The 21,888-nt window shown below is 42.7% G+C and overlaps 1 protein-coding gene across 1 annotated transcript; it reads left to right on the forward strand.

Moving 5' to 3' along the window:
• Positions 1-801: 801 nt before the first annotated feature.
• On the forward strand, positions 802-21,605 carry LOC139944572 (AP-5 complex subunit zeta-1-like). The gene is made up of 18 exons (XM_071941622.1): positions 802-974; positions 2,115-2,264; positions 2,663-2,864; positions 3,511-3,655; positions 4,301-4,410; positions 5,240-5,555; positions 7,722-7,759; positions 8,332-8,494; positions 9,417-9,595; positions 9,802-9,885; positions 11,270-11,490; positions 12,029-12,115; positions 12,505-12,627; positions 14,134-14,266; positions 16,723-16,800; positions 17,820-17,930; positions 19,373-19,524; positions 20,059-21,605. Exons 1-18 carry the CDS (start codon positions 937-939, stop codon positions 20,180-20,182), a joined length of 2,454 nt encoding a protein of 817 aa, XP_071797723.1. The 5' UTR covers positions 802-936; the 3' UTR covers positions 20,183-21,605.
• Positions 21,606-21,888: the final 283 nt, after the last annotated feature.

The raw sequence follows: 21,888 nt of genomic DNA on the forward strand, positions 1-21,888 counted from the left end.
CTTTGTCTTGCAACTTCGATGACCAAAAGAGCTCAATGTTTCTCAGGTTTGTTATTTTGTGCATACGATGGGATACACCAACCAAGTGAGAAGACTGGTCTTTGACAATTACCCAACGTGTACCTTCCTGTATATGCTGTTCTTTCCCAAGTTCTGTGAAAAAAGATCCTCGGGCAAATCACTCGGGTGGGATTTGAACCCAAGACTGCATTGCTAGAGCAGTTGTCTTACCAGTATACTGCAGTAGACCACCGAACTAGCCTGGTGACTAGAGGCAGTTCGAATCCTGTGTAAGGGGGAAAGAAGAAAAAAAATCATCCCGATACAAAACTATTAAATACCGTAACCTTGTTTGGGGGATGTAAAAATTTATTCCACCCTTTATAAGTTTTTTAAATCGTTCTAAGTTGACATGGCTTTTGATATTATGCAGGTCAGGGCCTGTCCTCATAGGCTTATGGGACTCTGGTGAAAAAGGGGAGAGAGGGGGGTGCAGAGGGATTTTTCTTTGATGGCGATCCATTATTGATACAGTTGCTATAAGGGTCCAAAGTTGACTACATTTTCACAGTCATACAATTTCAAAAGCCCTTTTCACACCACCCTATTTGCTTAGGGTTACCCCCAGGGAATGGCAGCAGGCGTTTTACACTGGTCGCTTTAAAACGCTCCCCCCCTCCGCCCCAGTCCCCGCCCCGCCCCCAGAATAGCCCCCCCCCCCACCCCCCCCCCCCCCCCCCCGCTAGATTGCTTTGTCGCCCTCTCTCGTCGTAAAATAGTGAAGTGCTAGTGTCAACACATCGAGAAGTTTACACTGTCATGTTCTCGTCCCTTCAATAAACCTATGCTCCGGAAATGTGACTTTTACTGATGCATCTGGAATTGTAAGACCATAGATGTAAGCCTGGGGTGATTTCCGTGATTTCCAGCTACAAAATGACAGCTGTGGTGGAAAAGTGTATCTCACAAGCAAGGTAAATACGGACCAAGTCTTCACCGCATACTCGTGGGGCACGGAGCGCCGCTGGCCCCCACGGGCACTCTCCCACGATTGTCTCCGAATCTGCACTTTGCATTGCTCCCAGAAGACCGTCTTTCAACTAAAGTCGGGGAGTTTGGCTGAGTTAATATTAGTGAATTGTTTGATTGGGTGCCTAGGCGTGATGGTTTGGGATTGATATAAGGAAGACATTTATGATGGAAAATCTGAGGTCTAGTGTCTTTAGTGAGGATTTCATGATTTTTACTTTTATTAGTTTGGAAATTCATTCAAATGAAAATAAGAAAAGATATAGTTTTAATTCACTCTCTCTGTGGTACCTGTAATAAATGTATAAGTTGTACTTTTGTTGTATGCAGGCCATATCATAATGTAGACTAGACCCAGTAACTGGGGCGCTGTACTCCTTTTTTGAAATTTTGACATTCTCTGTCACGACGACAGAGAATGTCAAAATTTTGAAAAAAGGAGTACAGCCCCCCAGTTACTGGGTCTAATCATAATGCAGTATTTAATAAGTCGGGCATGTGACGGGCTGAGTTGGTTATACTCTTGAAGTAGAACTATGAGGTTTGTATACTCGCTATTGTAGAGATGATAGCGGAACGTACCTCATAGTTCTAGCAGGAGGAGTCGATTCTTAAAATCAATTGGATAACTTTCTGTATGGCGCCACAACTTTTTCACTAATTTTTACGAAAAGGGATATCTCATTGTTTGAGGTAAATTTTTTAGATAACTATATTATTTCATAAGGAATGAAAAAGTGGTGGCGCCATACGGAAACTTTTCCGATCAATGTTAGGTGTTTGTGATTTCGAGGTACTTCTAGAAACTCATCAAGTAGCTGGACCAAGTACCTGGGGTGCTGTACTCCTTTGTTAAAAATTTTGTCATTATCGTTCGTAAGCTAGTACGACCAATAATGACAAAACTTAAAATAAAGAAGTACAGCACCCCAGTTTACTGGATCTATAAAGTAGCCTACCTAGTAGTTGCGATAACGTAACCCTCCTCCCGACGGCCATCAGGTCCGGCCGTCGGGAGGAGTGTTACGTTATTGCAACTACCTACCTAGCATTCCAAACCACCCCATGTTTCTCTCTCTCAACAGGAATAAAACCAAGTTGGAGCTAGATGCATTTTACGACGGCCTCCTTAACTTACTAAGCTCTTCGCAGCCATCAGACAAGGACAAGGGCGACTGCTTGAATGACCTGCGAAGACTGTTGTTTTATCTCACATGCACAAAGCATAGGAGAAGGTATTATTTTGGTATTATCTGAAATCTCATTTTTGTCCATCAACTTTCTGAATAGAAAAGTTTCTGTATGGTGCCACCACTTTTTCATTCAATACGAAATAATATAGTATCAAATTTACCTCAATGAGATATCCCTTGATAGCGTGAGTGGAATACGGAAAAATTTAGCACTTCTGCGTCCCATATCCTGTGAGGCAGTCGGTATTGAAAGTTGACAAACTAGTTCCCTCAGCTTCGCCTTGGGTACTAGTTTGTCAACTTCCAATGCCTCGGGAGCTATCGACTAGTCGCCCTCAAACAGTGTTATATTTGTGTTACACCACCCCCCAGTACAAGCATCTGATTGGTGGATTAGCGCTTACTGGAAGATAAACAACAATATTTGGTCTCTTATAAAGGTTACCACAGCACCTTGTCGACAAACTAAAATGTCTTATGACCGAGAAGGATCATGGGATATTGGGCGGGGTCAAAGGCTCCATTCTGTGCAGTGCCATCTTGCAGGAGTACGCACCGACAGAGCAAGTTGTTATCGACAACTTCAATCCACCTGTTAACTTGAAGCAGGTGCCATTCATCTTACCTGTGCTGATGAATCAAGTGAGTTTCACTTTATAAATCTATGACTTTTTTTTTTTTTTTATGAAGCAGAGGTGGGGGGTCATTATACAGCTGGGCCCAATTTCATGGCTGCAAAACTTTGTACTTACTGTAGCAGAAAAGTAAGCATTTAAGCGCATTGTGTCATGTTTTTTTAAAAGTGTCACTTTGTATTTATCACCAGCTGTGTTCTTACTTTAACTTGAAGGGTCCGCATTTTCTCAATTTTTGAGTTTGTTTTTAGTCAGTTAAATCTATTTTTGACTTTTCATTATTATTGATTCCTCTTTATTGGCTATGTATCAGGCGACTTTAGAATGCTACATGTACATGTATGTACATTGCAGTAGACTTGTCAGGTAAATTTCTGTCGTTTTTGTAGTTCTAAGCATGCAAATGTTTCAAAGAACAATGAATTTTTACCTGGTAAAGACCGGTTCATACTTCCTGCGAATGCGATATGAATTTTGAATAATTCGCAACAAATGATTTGTGCTCAACTCCTGCGAAACATTCGCTGCGAAGCCATTTAACATAATTATTCACTTAGCGTTCGCATCCTAGGAAGTATGAACCAAGCTTAAGTCTGCTGCCATGTAGCGTCTCAATAAAGTCTCTTATTTGTTGGAATTTTCTTTGGTTTCAGGGTGACATTGTTGGCCATACGGAGATGTTAGTTTCACACATGGTTCGTTGGGTTTCTACTGTTGGCTTTGATGCAGATGTCCAGGCCAGAGCTCTTGGGTGTCTGGTTAGCTTAGCAACCCTCAACAGGTCTCTTCTATCTGGAGGTACCTGTCTTTCAGCTTAAAAAAAGAGAGTAATTTAAGGCACAGCCATCGATTTCACCAAACTCTTCCTAAACTTAGGATTAAGGGTGTCGTGGTCGAGCGGATAAGAGCACCGAATTCAAGCTCTGGTGTTTCTGTTCAGCAGAGTGTGGGTTCGAATATTGAATATTGAATATTGAAAGTAAAAAACCCCCCCCTGTTGCATGTGGGTGGGTGTTATCAGTATGCCATATAAAGGGCTTCAGGCATGAAGTCTTTTTATATTCGAGTAAGAAATTACCTGTTTAAAAAAAAACTATAACTCCAGAGTTAAACCACAGTTATTATATTGAATGGTCAGATAGTAGGAGGGTTGTCTATGTACTATGCATTCACTACATACCATTTTGCAGGTTTGAATAATCTACGTGTATTTATCATAAAACCACAGTTGATGATATTAAAGTTGTATATGGCAACTTTGATAGGGCTAGTTAGCTCAGTTGGTAGATAAGAGCGCCGGCACGTTAATCCGATCCAATTCATCGTTCAACCCCCAAAATCAGTTAAAAATTTACTCAGTCAGTTTTTTATATTGATATCAAAAAAAAGATAATGCATTAAAGTTGCCCTATACTTATCTGTTTTTTGTTGTTTTTGTTCTAGAGCAGGTTTACGTGGTGAGTTCTCAGATCAGCGACTGGTTAACACAGGCCAGCATCAACCAGGCTCCTAACCCAAACGCAAGACAGTCAAAGTCTAAGAAAACGGAGCAGGTAAGTTCCATATATATTTGGTTTGCGGTAACACCATGTGTGTATCTACTTGCCAGGTAGAGTTTGTTCTTAGAAAACTGTCTTGCTTAATTATACTACCACGGAGTAGATTTTTCGGGTGTTCAAAACACTTCTCAGTTCTGAAAAGTTTGTTCTTAGAGAACTGTCTTGCTTAATTATACTACCACGGAGTAGTTTCGGGTGTTCGAAACACTTCTCAGTTCTGAAAAGAACTGTCCTGCTTATTAACTATTACCTGGGCGGATGGTATAGAAATAGACTGGGACCACTACTTTAGCTTATATGATCGTAATTAACTGTACTACCGCGGAGACTGTTCTTGGGTTGGTCACATGGTGTCACCGCAAACCAAATATATATATTGATACATGCAATGCCTCAAATCCTATATAGGTAAGTTTCAGTTCAGTGTATGAAATATTCTCCTCCGTAGGTAACAGATTTTCATTCCGGCGCAGTATTATTGCTGATGTGGCCAAGCGGTCAAGCCCACCAGGGTCACAAGATCTGGTATTTCTGATCAGCAGAGTGTGGGTTCGAGTCCCGTCTTGACATTTGCTTTGTCTTTAGGATAGAATGTAAAGGTGTTGGTCTTATGTGTTACTGTCGTAACACTTCACAGATTGTGTGTTCATATGAGAGATTATAATGGTTGTGGTTTTTTAATGGTGTGGTCCTATATAACTAAAGAACATAAACTACCTAGCAAGTTTACACACATAACCAAACCAAATTGTACGTTCTCAAATCGCATATATATATGAAAATACTTACCTCAAAAACTCTTCTCCTCTCTTCTTGGCACCAGGTCACAGAGATTGACGGGTCCGCCTGCCAGGAGTTCTTCACCTTCCTCAGTCTGAGCCAGTACTACTCCCAAGACCAACTCCTAAACATTCACAGCTTCTCTTGTCTGCGTTCCTGGCTCCTCACCACTCACTTCTCCTCATCGGAGGGGAACCTTACCCCATCCAGTAGCGGGTCAGGGTCGTCGGGTGCAGTGTCAACGGAGTCGTCGAGGTCCCAGCTCATGACCTCGGGGAGCTTTGCGACTAAAGCTAGACAGGTGTTGGTAGACAAGGCCTGCGAGTACGGATTAAGAGTCATCGACCAGTGCGAGAGAAGTAAGGAGATGCATTTAATAATAACAATAATTCATTCATTTTTCATTCATAAAAACCTCAGACAGCTATTGGTGGAGAGCGCATCACGTGGGTGTGTATAAACCTTTGTTTATGACCAGTAAAAAGTGTTAATTCATAGGCGTGACACGTGACCTTGCACCTGTTCTTATAAGACAGTTTCTTCATTCCTATTGGTTGAGAGCAATGGCTGAAATAGTTGTGCCACATCACGCGATGTGCGCGACGCACACAGCATTCCCTTATAAGGAGTTGTTTTCCCGAGGGCGGCGGAGGCTTTACCATTTCATAGCTGGAGGGGTGTTGTGTTGAAAGAAATCATTTAACAATTATAATTTTTGCATTTGTTTTACTTTTTGACCAAAAAGTGATGATGTTTTTGACCGAAAAGGTATTTATAAATGGGAATCAAAGTGTGTTGAATCGGTTTTCAACTAGTGGTTTAAACCCGCCGAGGCCTGGTTCTTGATAATTTACCTCGACTTCGTCTCGGTAAAATTATCAAGAACCAGGCCTCGTTGGGATTAAACCACCAGTTGAAAACCTCTTCACCACACATTGATTCCCTTATTTAAAGCCATCCTCCCGAGGCAGGTCCCGGAGATAGTTTCCTTCCCAACCACTATGAGTCTCCATAGGTCTCTGTTCCTTGCTAGATGTCCTGCTGCTGCCATTGATGGTATGTCAGCCTCTTCACAGAGAAGTGCTTGATCCAAGGTAGGTCCTGGAGATGGCTTGCCAACCACTATGAGTCGCCACAGGTCTCTGTTCCTTGCTAGGTGTCCTGCTGCTGCCACTGATGGTATGTCAGCCTCTTCACAGAGAAGTGCTTGATCCAAGGTAGGTCCTGGAGATGGCTTGCCAACCACTATGAGTCGCCACAGGTCTCTGTTCCTTGCTAGGTGTCCTGCTGCTGCCACTGATGGTATGTCAGCCTCTTCACAGTAAAGTGCTTGATCCAAGGTAGGTCCTGGAGATGGCTTGCCAACCACTATGAGTCTCCATAGGTCTCTGTTCCTTGCTAGGTGTCCTGCTGCTGCCACTGATGGTATGTCAGCCTCTTCACAGAGAAGTGCTTGATCCAAGGTAGGTCCTGGAGATGGCTTGCCAACCACTATGAGTCTCCACAGGTCTCTGTTTCTTGCTAGATGTCCTGCTGCTGCCATTGATGATATGTCAGCCTCTTCACAGAGAAGTGCTTGATCCAAGGTAGGTCCTGGAGATGGCTTGCCAACCACTATGAGTCGCCACAGGTCTCTGTTCCTTGCTAGGTGTCCTGCTGCTGCCACTGATGGTATGTCAGCCTCTTCACAGTAAAGTGCTTGATCCAAGGTAGGTCCTGGAGATGGCTTGCCAACCACTATGAGTCTCCACAGGTCTCTGTTCCTTGCTAGGTGTCCTGCTGCTGCCATTGATGGTATGTCAGCCTCTTCACAGAGAAGTGCTTGATCCAAGGTAGGTCCTGGAGATGGCTTGCCAACCACTATGAGTCTCCATAGGTCTCTGTTCCTTGCTAGGTGTCCTGCTGCTGCCACTGATCAAATGTCAGCCTCTTCGCAGAGTGCTTGATATCTTCCAGCCACATTTTTACCGATCTACCTCTGGGTCTGGTACCTGCAATGTGTCAGTCTAGTAGAATTTTAGGGTATCAGTCGCTGCTCATTCTGTTAACATGACCAAAATACTTGGGCTTTGTCTAAAATTGCTCATTTTGTTTTCCCTCAAGTTTTGCAGACCTCGGTTTGGAAGAATGAGACCTATTCTTTTACATAGCACCATGTGATGAAATGGTTTATAAGGTGCTGTGGCCAGGAACAGAGGGGCAACCCCTTCTCTTTTTTGATGAGTGCACTGGGTTATTTGACCTGCCTTACACTTCACACGGCACACACGGCTTTACGTTCCTTCCGAAGGACGCAGCAATAATAGTTAGGTGTTTTGATCAACTGCTTATTGTGTCACAACCATTGTGGACTCGAACCCACATTCTGCTGATCAGAAATCCCATAGCTTGAGTCTACTGTTCTTATGAGCTCTCCCATGACACACCTAGGTTAACTCGTTGCTAAACCTTTAAATACTTTTATATTACTTCATGTGTGAATATCTGTTTTCTTTAAATCAAAATTGTTGTCTGTTTTATACCAGGACCATTAAAGACTCAGGATCCAGATCTGATTCAAGCGGTAAGTACATGAGGAAAGTTCTGGCGCGGATTTAACTTTAACCAACCGAAACAAACTTTGCAAATTGTACTGGTTGTTACAGATTCAATGCCCCAGGAAATGTGAGGTCTTATTTTTGTATCAATATAAACCACAAGGGAAACTGACTGGGTAAATTTTTAAAATGATTTTGGGGGTTGAACAAAGAATTGACTAGAGTGGGATTCGAACCAATGACCTCCTCAGGCTTATGAGCTACGTTTCTTTCATTACCAGAAAAATTTATAATAATAATAGTTGCCAAACAGTGTTGGAATGAGGAGGAAATCACTCAAGGGAGTTAGGGCTTAGATTTGTGACCATTGCCTAAGTTTAGAGCTCTACTTAAGCGGAATGTTGCTTAGCGAGTTTGAGGTGAGCAGAAATTAGCAGGATTCTAGGAACAAAATGGTACATGGGATATGGTATTTTGACTGGTAACCTTATTCTGGTAAGCATAATTTTGCTTTGCTAAGCTGTTTTCTGTGCTTAAACCAGCTTTATGAAATTGGCCCCCAGATCAAAACTGCTTTCTCTTTATTTGTCTTCATCAGTCGTTGATAGAAGCAGTGTCGTTGTTGGACGTGCTTTGTAGTCTGGACAGCTCCCTCGTAGCCAAGATCTTCTCAGCTATCAAAGGATTGTACAGCCATCTGTATGAAGACTACCTCTACCCCAGGGTGCTACTTACACTCCTGCAATTCTTCATTCACCATAGTAAGGGATAGAACATTTGTAATTTAGTTGTAATAGTGTTTTCACATTGTTGTATTTGTCTTTGTTTTGTTATTGTATGAGAGGGTCTCTACTCGACAAGCTGATGCTTCTTGGAGACCTCCATCCTCACACAAAATCCAATTGGACTCATGTTTCCTTAATCATTATAATATAATGTAAATTATATCACTTTTTTGTGTGTGTGGTAAAAATAGAAATGAATGAATCAATGAATGAACATCCGGGGGGGGGGAGGAGGCCCTATTGAGCTGTATTGTGTTTGCGTTTTGCCGTGTGGCATTGGGTCAAGATTGTGCACTGTAACTTCTATAATATAAGCACCTCTTAACAAAGACATTGACAAAAAAGGGAGACAGCCAAGATAGGGCTATAGGTAATAATAATAATAGCAATATCGAAGTCTTATATAGCGCACGTGTATACTAAACAAGGCACTCAAGGACAAAGGACACACTTTGAGGACAAAAATTGGCAGACATTTTAAAGGTAATTATCAATGGATGTCAGACAACGCGTCCGTCGGACAGCTCGACAGTTGAGACACCTCGACCGTTTGGACAACTCGACTTTGAGACAACTGCGGTTGAACGGTCAACCTTCGTTACTGACATGTTTACTCGAAATTCCTGTAAACATTAACCCTAACCCTAATCCTTACCCTAACCCTTACCCTAACCCTAGCCCTAAACCCCCCTTCCCGGCCGCGTGCGCACCCCGTGCTGAGGTCCCCTTCACGTCCATCTGCCGACATGTCTTGGTCCTAAGTTGAGTTGTCTGACAGTTGAAAAACCTGTCCGTTGAGTTGTCTGAACGGTCGAGTTGTCTCAACCGTTGAGTTGTCCAAACGGTCGAGTTGTCTGAACACATTATCAATGCCTTATTCCCTTTTTGTTTAACCTAGTTGAGATGGTAGTGTATGAACCAATGCCTGCCTTTGAGCATTTCTTTGGTGAGATCTTGGCCACACGTTACAGTGACCCGTCCGTTGCCTTCGACACAGTCATGTTCTGTCAAGAAAATCTGCACAAACTTTGCATGGAGACAGATATTCTGGAGAAGTTCTTCCCAAATTTATTGAAGGTGAGATTTTGAATGTTTTTCTATTAGGGTTTTGAAACATTGCATTACGAAATATTCTATAAGAATCTTATAAGAAACTTATAAGAATCTTATTAAAATCTTATAAGAACCTGTGTTGGGCTGCTAAGAGCAGTCTTATAAGAATCTTATAATCTGGACTGTGCAGAGAAATTAATGATCACATTGTTTTATCTCTGTGTCTTCAGATTTTAGCTTGGAATCCACGCACATTTCTGACTGAGTTCCTGGACATAATACCTGCCATGATCTCACCACGGACTACAATCGAAGTAAGTTTGAAAAAAAAACGCTTGACATAAAAACGGGACATGATCTCTGATAGCAAATTGTTTAATCCGTTTCTCAGTAATAATAATATCGACATTTACTGAAGACATTTGTAAAGCGCCTAATGTAATGAAGTATACAATGATTGAAAGATAGATTACAAGTAAGCAGACTACAAATAAGCAAATTCAAGCGAACGACTTTGTAATGTTTTTTGAAACTTTGTTTTTAAAAGGATGATGCAATAGGCAGTGTACACTATTGGTAATTACTCAAAAAGATTATTGGCATGAAACCTTTCTTGTTGAGTAATGGGGAGAGGTTGATGGTATAAAACCTTGTGAGAAACAGCTCCCTCTGAAGTAACGTAGTTTTCGAGAAAAAAGTAATTTTCCACGAATTTGATTTCGAGACCTCAGATTTAGAACTTGAGGTCTCAAAATCAAGCATCTGAAAGCACACAACTTGGTGTGACAAGGGTGTTTTTCTTTCGTTATTATCTTGGAAATTCGATGACCGATTGAGCTCAAAGTTTCACAGGTTTGTTAATTTATGCATATGTTGAGATACATTGTACACCAACTGTGAAGGCTTGTCTTTGACAATTACCAATAGTGTCCACTGTCTTTAAATTTGTTTATTTATCTTGAAGTTCCAAAAATGACGAAGTGAAGCGGAAGAAGAAAAAAGTAGATAAAGATCAGATACTAAATTTCCATTCTAGTAGGTTTGGAGATTATTTTGTTAGTGGAATGTTGCCCACAAAAAGAACAAAGTGCATTTCAGAATTTAAACATGTATTTACAATGTGAACTTTTTTTAAACATATGGTATTTGAAGCATTTTAGGTGATATTATCAATGTATATTTGGTTTGCGGTAGCACCATGTGTATACCATAGAGTTATATATAAGAACTAAAGGGCGCACTGGTGATGCTTCTTGCACAAACGTAACGGGACAGCAAGGAGACACGTGCGCGCCATTCTGTACGCGCGTTGAATATGAAACACACATTTGAGCTTGTGTTTATTGAATGCTACGCGATGCTGTTTTTTCAACTTACAAAATGGCCGCAAAAACACACGCTAAGCAATGCCCGTTTTGTCAGTTTAGAAAATGGCCGCCTGCGCGCATGCCGGGTCGCGTATATAGGCCAGTTTGCCCTCTAGTTCTTATATATAACTCTATGGTGTGTACCTACTTGCCAGGTAGATTGGGATCTTTTGAGAACTTATCTTGCTATGCTATATATTTTACTGCAGCGGAGAAGATTTTGGGGAAATCGGGAGACTTCTCTACTGATCAAGGTTACAGATCAAGGTTCCATCAGTGGAATAGCTCATGAAAAAAAGTTTGAACCGTTCCCGTCTTTTTTTCCTCTCAGATGCTCCACTCATTACTAGATCTTCCCTGTAAGACCATCGCCCTGGAGGCCAGCCAGCAATCGCAACGTCTCGTCACCCAACAGTCCTCCGATAACTACCTCATGCCTGAGCCTAACGTCAGACTGTCGGCTTGTGTTGATGCCTACAAGAACCCAGAGCATAAACCGTGGTTTAACTTCATCCTCCGTCGACAGAGCGGACAGGGGGACACAATAAGCAAGTAAGTTATAATAATAATAATAATAATAATGATAATAATAGACATTTATATACACTATTTCACAAGGTACTACAGCGCTTTACAAGAAACTAAACAATAAGCAAATAAATAATGGGTTAGCAAAGAATCAAGTGTTGCATGTGCGCAGGCGTGCCAAGCATTATTCACTTACACGGCTAGCACAGAAACTCTTTATTCTGCTCTGAGGATTGTAAGCACAGAATTCTACTGGAAACAGGGGACCTAATTACATAATCACCATCACAAATGTCTGGTGGAAGTCGATGGAATAAATGAAAAATGTTGGTTGTAGTCTATAGACGATGTGACCTATGTTTACATTCAAAACACTGTACACGCCATGTATCGCCGGTCAAAAAGGCGTGTAGTCATGCTAAGACTGCGTGTACTTTCTAGCTTGCTCGGCGGTAATCATGTTATGGTTTTTTCGAGTGACGTCAGAGGTCACATCGTCTGTAGTTGTAGATCTTCAATGTAAACCAATCAATGAATGAGTCTTTTGGATTGTTTGCTGCAGGCTTGGATTCTTACATCAGCTGTTGTCAGATACCTCCTCATATCCTAGAGTTGTACCCGTCTCCCAGACAGTGCCACTCCTTCTGAGGTATGCTTATTTATTGTTTGTTGTTAAACCTAAGTTCTGAAAACTTGAACACTTGTTAAACATTTTTGACCAAAAATTCAAACTTGAATATTCCAAAGTACTGTAATTTGCACAAATAAATTGTCTTCAGAAGGCCCTACTGTATTATTTGAAAAAATACTATCCCAAATTTGTTTTTAAAAAAATGAAGAAAGTTTGACCATTTTGTTGATTTTGACCCAAAACTCAAACTCACATAATTCTCAATATATTTCAAACTTGAATAGGCTAATTACCCAGTGGCTCCCTGCTAACTGCTTGGCAAATAACTTTTGTAAACAATATTTTTGGCCTAAGCAGCTCAATGAAATTACTGTTATTTTATTAATTGATTTTTATTTTCTGCACAGACTCTATTTCCAGACGGTTCTTTCCAATGCCGACAATGCCCTCCTCTGTCAGCTTGTCCCTGTCATGTTGGAAAGGGCGGGTCTTCTGTTTGGAATCCCATCATTTAGGAAGGAGGTACAAAAGTAAGTCAAACTCAAATCCACTAGTGTCCGATTGTTGAAATATCATCATTTCTGTTTCAGGTTATATGACTGATTGTGAGACTTCGGTAATGGGAGGCAGTATGAATCTCTTCTTCTTTAGTCCATTCGGGCGTCAGCCGTCACGTGGTGATCCAAGAAGGGAACTCCTTCCACGCATCCCTGTCCAGTGCGGTCTTCCTCAGGCCATACAGACTCCCCCCATTAAGTGCACGAATGTTATCTGTCCACCTCGCCTTTGGCCTTCCTCTGCTGGCACGACCAGCAACACGTCTGTCCATACATTGCTTCTCCAGGTTATCCCCATCTCTTCTTGCAATGTGCACGAAATACATAAGTTTCTTCTGTAGTGTGGTATTTACTAGGCTTTTGGGGTTATGGGTATGAATCTATAGTAATAATAATAATAATATCAAAGTCTTATATAGCGCACGTATCTACCAAACAAGGTACTCAAGGCGCTGAGCATATACAAACTTTCAGAAAGATAGGTAATTGCAGTGTGAGACCCATTAGTTACATGTAGCACCTTATATGGGTTTACAAAGTGCTACGGCGCATACAGCAGCCACAGCCAGGAACACCGGGGTGATCCCCTTCTCTTTTCAATAAGTGCACTGGGTTCTTTTACATGCGTTACACAACACATGGGACCAACGGCTTTACGTCCCATCCAAAGGATGAAGCAATGGTTTAGTGTCTTGCTTAAGGACACAAGTGTCACGGCTTGGGATTCGAACCCACACTGCTGATCAGAAACACCAGAGTTTGAATTCAGTGGTTTTATTCTTAACCGCTCGGCCACGACACGTGGTTCTATCGGATACAATGATATCATTGACATGAGCTAGCTTTCCATAGATGCCCAAACAGTACACTCCTATTACAGATGCGAATTTAACTGCGTATCTCTATGTGGAATGAATGTCGGTCAAAGGTGAAAATACACGTCGGTCTGGAGGCCGGTCTTTGGCGCTTTTCACGAGCCTCAAAGTGTGACGTCAGGGCCCAATTTCATGGCTCTGCTTACCGTAAGCCAAGAATCGGCGCTTACAGAAGCAGGGAATTCTGTGCTTACGGCAAGCCTATTTCACGGGTTAGCGGCGAATGTTGGCGTCTGTGCGTGCAAAGGTGAAAGTACACGTCGGTCTGGAGGCCGGTCTCTGGCGCTTTTCACGAGCCTCAAAGTGTGACGTCAGGGCCCAATCTCATGGCTCTGCTTACCGTAAGCCAAGAACCGGCGATTATAGAAGCAAGAATTCTGTGTTTACGGCAAGCCTATTTCTGCTCATGCATGCTCCACGTTACTAGGCATTCTACGCTTACAAGGCTAGCGCAGAAATTCGCCGCTTGCAAGTAAGCGCGGAATCGTGATCGTAAGCGCATAATTTGGCGGTAAGGAGAGCCATGAAATTGGGCCCAGATCTTCAAGCTAAAATGAGCCATACTTTAAAGCCTTAATCAACGATGAACCTTCTGTCTTTTCAGGGTCTTGGCTGAGGAGTTGCTGGCATTATTTAAGCAATGCCCATCTCTCATCATGGACCTCAAGTCTGAACTCCTTGACTTCATCGGCGCTCTGAGAAACATCGATAATAAGGAGGACTTCTTTGCCCATGTGGTAAGCTCTCAAGAAACAAAAAAATGATCTTTATTGTAGTGGGTTGTCCTGGTTAGGCAGTCTAGGGCAGTGGACACCAGTTGGGTAATTTTCAGAATGTGTACTCGGACTTGTGTGAGCAAAGCACTTTATCAGAATTGCTTCTCTCCATGATTTTATTCCTATGAGTGTCTTGATCAGTTCCTTGAAAAGTGGAGTATTGTACCCCACCTGTTTTTTTTTTAATTAAATATTTTATAGGTTTATATTATAATATAATATATCCCTTGTGGTTTATTATTTGATATATAATATAATATATATAATATTTTAGGTTCTGCCCAACTCACAAGGCTGGACTGCCACTTCAAGGTGAGGGCTACACTTGTTTGGGCTATAGACCCAGATCAACTGCCTCCAGGGGCACAGTGCCACCAACTCCTGGGGGGCTTAAACAGGGTTACCCCCTTCACAGCCCGTAACGATGTAGGCATGGGTATCATAAACTAGGAACCTGGCTGGTAGAGCATGATGCACTACTTTTGCAACTGCCGCCAGGGGCAATTTGCCACCTACTCGTGGGGCTGAAACAGGGTTACCCCCTTCACAGCCTGTAACGTTGTAGGCATGGGTATCATAAACTAGGAACCTGGCTGGTAGAGCATGATGCACTACTTTTGCAACTGCCGCCAGGGGCAAGTTGCCACCTACTCGTGGGGCTGAAACAGGGTTACCCCCTTCACAGCCTGTAACGTTGTAGGCATGGGTATCATAAACTAGGAACCTGGCTGGTAGAGCATGATGCACTACTTTTGCAACTGCCGCCAGGGGCAATTTGCCACCTACTCGTGGGGCTGAAACAGGGTTACCCCCTTCACAGCCTGTAACGTTGTAGGCATGGGTATCATAAACTAGGAACCTGGCTGGTAGAGCATGATGCGCTACTTTTGCAACTGCCGCCAGGGGCAAGTTGCCACCAACTCCTGGGGTTGAAACAGGGTTACCCCCTTCACAGCACGTAACGATGTAGGCATGGGTATCATAAACTAGGAACCTGTCTGGTAGAGCATGATGCACTACTTTTGCAACTGCCGCCAGGGGCAAGTTGCCACCAACTCCTGGGGCTGAAACAGGGTTACCCCCTTCACAGCCTGTAAGGATGTAGGCATGGGTATCATAAACTAGGAACCTGTCTGGTAGAGCATGATGCACTACTTTTGCAACTGCCGCCAGGGGCAAGTTGCCACCAACTCCTGGGGCTGAAACAGGGTTACCCCCTTCACAGCCTGTAAGGATGTAGGCATGGGTATCATAAACTAGGAACCTGTCTGGTAGAGCATGATGCACTACTTTTGCAACTGCCGCCAGGAGCAAGTTGCCACCAACTCCTGGGGCTGAAACAGGGTTACCCCCTTCACAGCCCATAACAATGTAGGCAGGGGTATCATAAACTAGGAACCTGGCTGGTAGAGCATGATGCGCTACTTTTGCAACTGCCGCCAGGGGCAAGTTGCCACCAACTCCTGGGGCTGAAACAGGGTTACCCCCTTCACAGCCTGTAACGATGTAGGCATGGGTATCATAAACTAGGAACCTGGCTGGTAGAGCATGATGCACTACTTTTGCAACTGCCGCCAGGGGAAAGTTGCCACCAACTCCTGGGGCTGAAACAGGGTATACTCCCCTTCACAGCCCGTAACAATGTAGGCATGGGTATCATAAACTAGGAACCTGGCTGGTAGAGCATGATGCACTACTTTTGCAACTGCCGCCAGGGGCAAGTTGCCACCAACTCCTGGGGCTGAAACAGGGTATACCCCCCTTCACAGCCCGTAACGATGTAGGCTTGGGTATCATAAACTAGGAACCTTGCTGGTAGCACACGCCGCCAGGGGCAAGTTGCCACCAACTCCTGGGTAGGCATGGGTATCATAAACTAGGAACCTGGCTGGTAGAGCATAATGCACTACTTTTGCAACTGCCGCCAGGGGCAAGTTGCCACCAACTCCTGGGGCTGAAACAGGGTTACCTCCTTCACAGCCCGTAACGATGTAGGCATGGGTATCATCTTAGGAGTCTGGCTGGTAGAGCAGAATGCACTACCTTATCTCAATTTGTGATGTTTTTGGAGTGTGGGTTCGGTCGAGGGATACATAAACTCCATAATCACATTTTTGCAGTGTCTTGATCCCCCTTATACAGGGGTGAGGGTTTCTGCTTTTTATGTTTTTTGTTTGTGTAACTTTTTGCCAAATCCGTATTGAGTTGGTACAGTTTTGTATTTTTAGGCTGTAATGATTGTATTTTGATGTTATTTTTAATGTAACTATATTATAAATTGTGCCCTCGAATACTTTCGGATGGAGAGGGCAAACTATAAATGTAATTTATTATTGTTATTAATACAGAATAGGAAAATCAATTTACTTTTCTGAAAATCAATTATGAAATTCTACTTTTTCTTGTATACTGTCCAGGTATGGATAGTTGGCGACTACACATCTACTGCCTATGATAGCCGATGCAATACGCAAGTCATTATTAAATTTTATGAGGTAAGAATACATTATCTTTGAGAGGGCAAAGCCATTATTTATTTTGCAAGGGGGGACTTCCATTGGAAACATCCTTAAACGCACTGGACACCTTCGGTGGTTGTCAAAGACCTGTATTCTCACTTGGTGTATCCCAACATATTCATTCAATAACAAACCTGTGAAAATTGAGACTCAGTTGGTCATCAAAGTTGCAAGAGAACAAGTTTGTTTGCTTTTAGATGCCCCAAAAAAGGTTTCAGGCCTGAAGTCTTTCAATATAGAAGTGAGAATTTACCTCTTTCTCAAAAACTACATTACTTCAGAGGGAGCAGTTTCCTACAATGTTTTATACTTTCAAAAGCTCTCCATTGCCCTCTTACCAAGTAACCTTTCATGCTAACAGTTATTTTTAATAATTACCAAGAGTGTTCAGTGCCATAGATATAGAATATAATACCTAGATCGGCCGCGCATACATACGCAGGTTCTGGCATGGGGGCAGCCATTCGCCTATTTCCAACGTTCATCTTCTACCAGCACGTGACTTTTAGCGCTGGTTTAAGGCCGATCTCCAATGTTCATTTTCTGTGCGTTACCACCAGCACGTGACTTTTTAGCGCGTCCATGAAGAACGCGGAATTATGGCGCGTATGTACGCACGGCCGATCTAGGTATTATATTCTATTGACCCCTTGCACGTGCGTCACACGCGGCGACTAATGCCACGCCCACCATGTTGGTGGGCAGTTAGGTTTACGTGTATTAACGCCGCGTCGCCTAAAATGTGCACTTAACTGCATAACGCACAGCATAGAGTTATATATAAAAACGCACAGTGAAATTGCCCACCAGTATGGCGCATTCAAGATTTTTCTGATGATGACGTCAGGTGAAATGGGTCAATATCTATGGTTCAGTGCCTTCAAGTTATGTGGGAACTTTTTGATGGAGCACCAAGTCCACAACCAGGGCAACAGAGACCTTGGCCTCCATGTGTAACTCCGGGCCTGATGTAATGTGTTATCTTCTATCTACAGGCTCTTGAGACACTGTTGTATGAAGTGTCTGTCCTGGTTCAATCTTCTAGCATTGGACGCATTCCTTACTCCGCGAGACTCTTGACAGTCTGCATGACAGCACTAGCTAAGGTAGGTCACTAGTATACACATATTGACTGGCAGTGAGGTAACTAGTGTACGTCTATTCCCCCGAGTCACTCACACTCACAGGCCCGAGGGGGGAATAGACGTGCACTAGTTACCAAATTATGCCAGTCAATATGTGTTTTATAACACAGCTCGGTCTTAAATGTGAAAAAATAACAGAAATCTGGAAGAGAAAGGAAGTTTTGTAGTTGCTGTTTACGGTTCAAGTCAAGAGAGGGTGCTGTAACCAGGCACTATTTTCAAAGACTAGTGCCCGCTCGGGAACTAGTTCCCGCACAACACGCGGGCACGATCACTAGACCATATTAGTTCTACCCACGTGACCGTGTTTCAGCCAACCAGAATACAGAACAAGCAAGAGGTGTGTTATCATCTCACTTATCCACAAGGGTTTTATTCATCAACTCATTTCGTGTCATGGCCAAGGGGTCAAGCGCACTGGACTCAAGCTCTGGTGTTTCTGATCAGCAGAAGTTGGCTTAAGACTAGGACTCAATTTCATACAGCTGCTTCGGCAAAAGAAAGTAGCTAAGCACAAGAAAATTATGCTTACCAGCCAAGTTACCAGCCTTAACAATTTCTGAGTCTTCAAAATGCTAATTTCAAAACGGTCTTTCTCCAGCTTGCCTTTATGTTGCCAAGACCTCATCCCACTTTTCAATATTTTTTTTGTGAAAATGGAAGTAAAAGTTTCTGAATCGAGAAAATGCTTATTTCAAAATTGGTCTCTCTCCAGCTTGATTCGCATTGCCTATTGGCAATATGTTAAAATATTTTTTGTGAAAAAGTAAAAGTTTCTGAATCAAGAAAATGCAAACTAAAATGTTTTCTCCTCCAGCTTGCCTCACGTTGCCAAGACCTCATTAACGCTGTTCAATATTTTTGATAAAAAGAATTGGCTGTTGCAAACTGCTTTTTAACATATTGCCAAGAGGTGACATGAAGCAAGCTGGAGAGAAACCATGTTGTTAACCAAAAGAATCTATAAAAATGCAAAAAACAATTAATGGCCTACGCTTGACCCTATCAGAGTCTGCCTAAAGTACTTAGAGCCTTCGAGAAAGACTCTGCTAGAGTCGTACCACCAGGCCACTAACGTTTAAAAAAAACAGTGATTTGTGAAAATGGAAGTAAAGGGTGCGTTCGTTTCGCTTCCCTGGGTCGACCCCGGTTTGCCCGGTACGTTCGAATAGCTTTGACGGGGCTCACCCGGGTCAGCCCCCAGTGCCCTGCTTCTGGAGTGGGTCACTTGGGGGTGACCTGAGGTGCATGCCGTCACCACGAGAGGGCGAGTGTGATCGTTCGATTAGCTCTTGTCAGGGGCTCACCCGAGTGAGCACTGCGGGGTTGACCCAGGGAAGCTAAACGAATGCACCCAATGTTTCTGAATCAAGAAAACGCTGATTAAATTAATTTTTCTCCAGCTTGCCTCACGTTGCCAAGACCTGATCCCACGGGTCCTTCTCTGCCTCACCAAGGTCTCCCAGCAACAGATGAGGAGCTGTATCGAAGACGAGCACAAGAAGGCCCTAATGGATAGGGCCAGTGAGCTCATCGACGTCCTCAAATTGCCAGAGTGAGTTTGATTTTGTTTGAAGAATTTATTTCACAAGAGAAAAGACACTGCGTGACTTGGTAAATTTTCAATGATTTGGGGTTGAATCATAGAAGTAGAACCCTCAGAACGCCGAGTGTGTCAATGTGTGTGCGATTTCGCTGTGAGACTATTTTTATGGACGCGCGTAAGCCATTTTTTTATGCATGTATGGCAAGATATTTTGCCATACAGTAGACGTCCAATTGACCAATGAAAACACTAGAAACACGTTATGTGCGATGCCATCTTGTCATTTTGCCATACACGCCGTGTCCACAGACGACACAGAGGACGGCCGAGCTCAGCATTCTCCGGGTTCTATTTTTATGGGTTGAACAAAGAAAAATTTACCAGAGCGGGATAAAAAGTCACATCTCCTCAAGGTAAACCCTTGGCTCCCAGGGCCCAATACCATAGTCAATATATATAGCTCTATGGATTAACCTGAATCTTTTAAAACACTGTACTCTACATTTTCTTCATGTATTTGTTCCCCCTTGTTTGTGTCTCCAGTGTTGCGTCGGCTATTTTGAGTCCAGCATGTGAGATTGAAGATGGACGTTGGCATCAAGATGTCAACACCTCAGTTCCTTCACTGCTTCAATCCATCTATCATATTGTTCAACATGGAATATAACACGAGCTAAGTGATCATACGTTGGCAGTGTGTCGTCAGCCCTGTATGCTACGTTTTTGAAAGGAGAAGGGCACCAAGGCATTTTCTCCTCGGGTGATCAAGATGTCAACACCTCAGTTCCTTTACTGCTTCAATCCATCTATCATATCATTCAACATGGAATATAACACGAGCTAAGTGATCATACGTTGGCAGTGTGTCGTCAGCCCTGTATGCTACGTTTTTGAAAGGAGAAGGGCACCAAGGCATTTTCTCCTCGGGTGATCAAGATGTCAACACCTCAGTTCCTTTACTGCTTCAATCCATCTACCATATCATTCAACACGGAATATAACACGAGCTAAGGGCACCAAGGCATTTTCTCCTAGCTAAGGGCACTTCTGAAAGCCCACTTGTTTCAGGAGGCCTACTACCATCAATAACTTTTTATTTCTTCTGTGCCTCAGCGCCTTTGAGCACACTTTTGATTTAGGCGCTATACAAATTATGTTTGATTGATTGATTGATTGATTGAAGGGGCATCCTAAGGGAATTACTAGAGCATTTCAAGGGCACCAAGGCAATGACCAGGGGGCATGGAGGCAAGCGCCTGTGTTACCTCAGTGAAGTATCAGTCCTGACCTATGATGGCTAACAAGTATAGGAATCAAACCAGGGCCACAGTTGAGAGAGGCCAGCACAACTCGTGGGTTCCAATCCCACCTGAGGTGTCTATGGATGTGTTATCCTGCGTCGGTCATTATGTTCAGCATGGAATGTTCCATAAGCTGACTGATCAAACGAACTGGAAAATGATGGCAGTGTACAAAAGTGACGACTAAAAATAATACAAATATAGGAATCGAACTAGGGCCACAGTTGTGAGAGGCGAGCACAGCTCGTGGGTACCAATCCCACCTGAGGTGTCTATGGATGTTTATCCTGTGTCGGCCATATGTTCAGCATGGAATGTAACATGAGCTAAGTCATCAACCAAACTGTAAATTGTTGTCAGTGAACAATTATGATGGCTAAAATTGTTTATATTTATACATGTGTTTTTATTTGGATTGAAACAACCAAACAGTTTCACAAACCAATTTCAAAAAGGCATACATTCGCATACCGAATGTAATAATTTTATTTAATTATTTAAAAATTAATATGTCCACACAGCCCTTTCAGTAATATATCCTCAATATTTCAAAGTTGGTATATTGTACTTTACAGAGCAATTTAATCGAAGGCAAAACTTTAATATAGAATGGGCTAAAGAATAATACGTGTAATTTAGGACTTTCCCAAATTCCAGACGGTCTGACCGAAAACAGAAAGCTAAAAACTATCTAAATAGATAAATAAATAAATAAAACATGAAAAAAGATATATTAAATGAAGAAATAAACAAACTGCAGCATCAACTTTGCATAGACTTAATTATGAATGTTTATGAGTGCAATGAAGCAAATTTGTTGAAAGATCTCATTTCTATGTTTGTAGTAGCAAAGCAACACCAATCACAAAACCGTTGGGTAATTTGTATTTTAAACCCTTAAACGTTACACGTAGGCAACTGTCTGCCATGCCTGCCATGTTTGGGGAGTCAAATTGCCGGTGAAACTTAAAGCAGTAACGAGTGTACAGCACCAAAATCGTTTTTGCCCTAGCAGAGCCTTTCTTGAAAAGTCTTCGAGAAAAGACACTGCCAGGGTTGGAAGTCATGCCAC

Source organism: Asterias amurensis, chromosome 11 (assembly GCF_032118995.1).
Source record: "Asterias amurensis chromosome 11, ASM3211899v1".
In the NCBI taxonomy this organism is placed as follows: domain Eukaryota; kingdom Metazoa; phylum Echinodermata; class Asteroidea; order Forcipulatida; family Asteriidae; genus Asterias; species Asterias amurensis.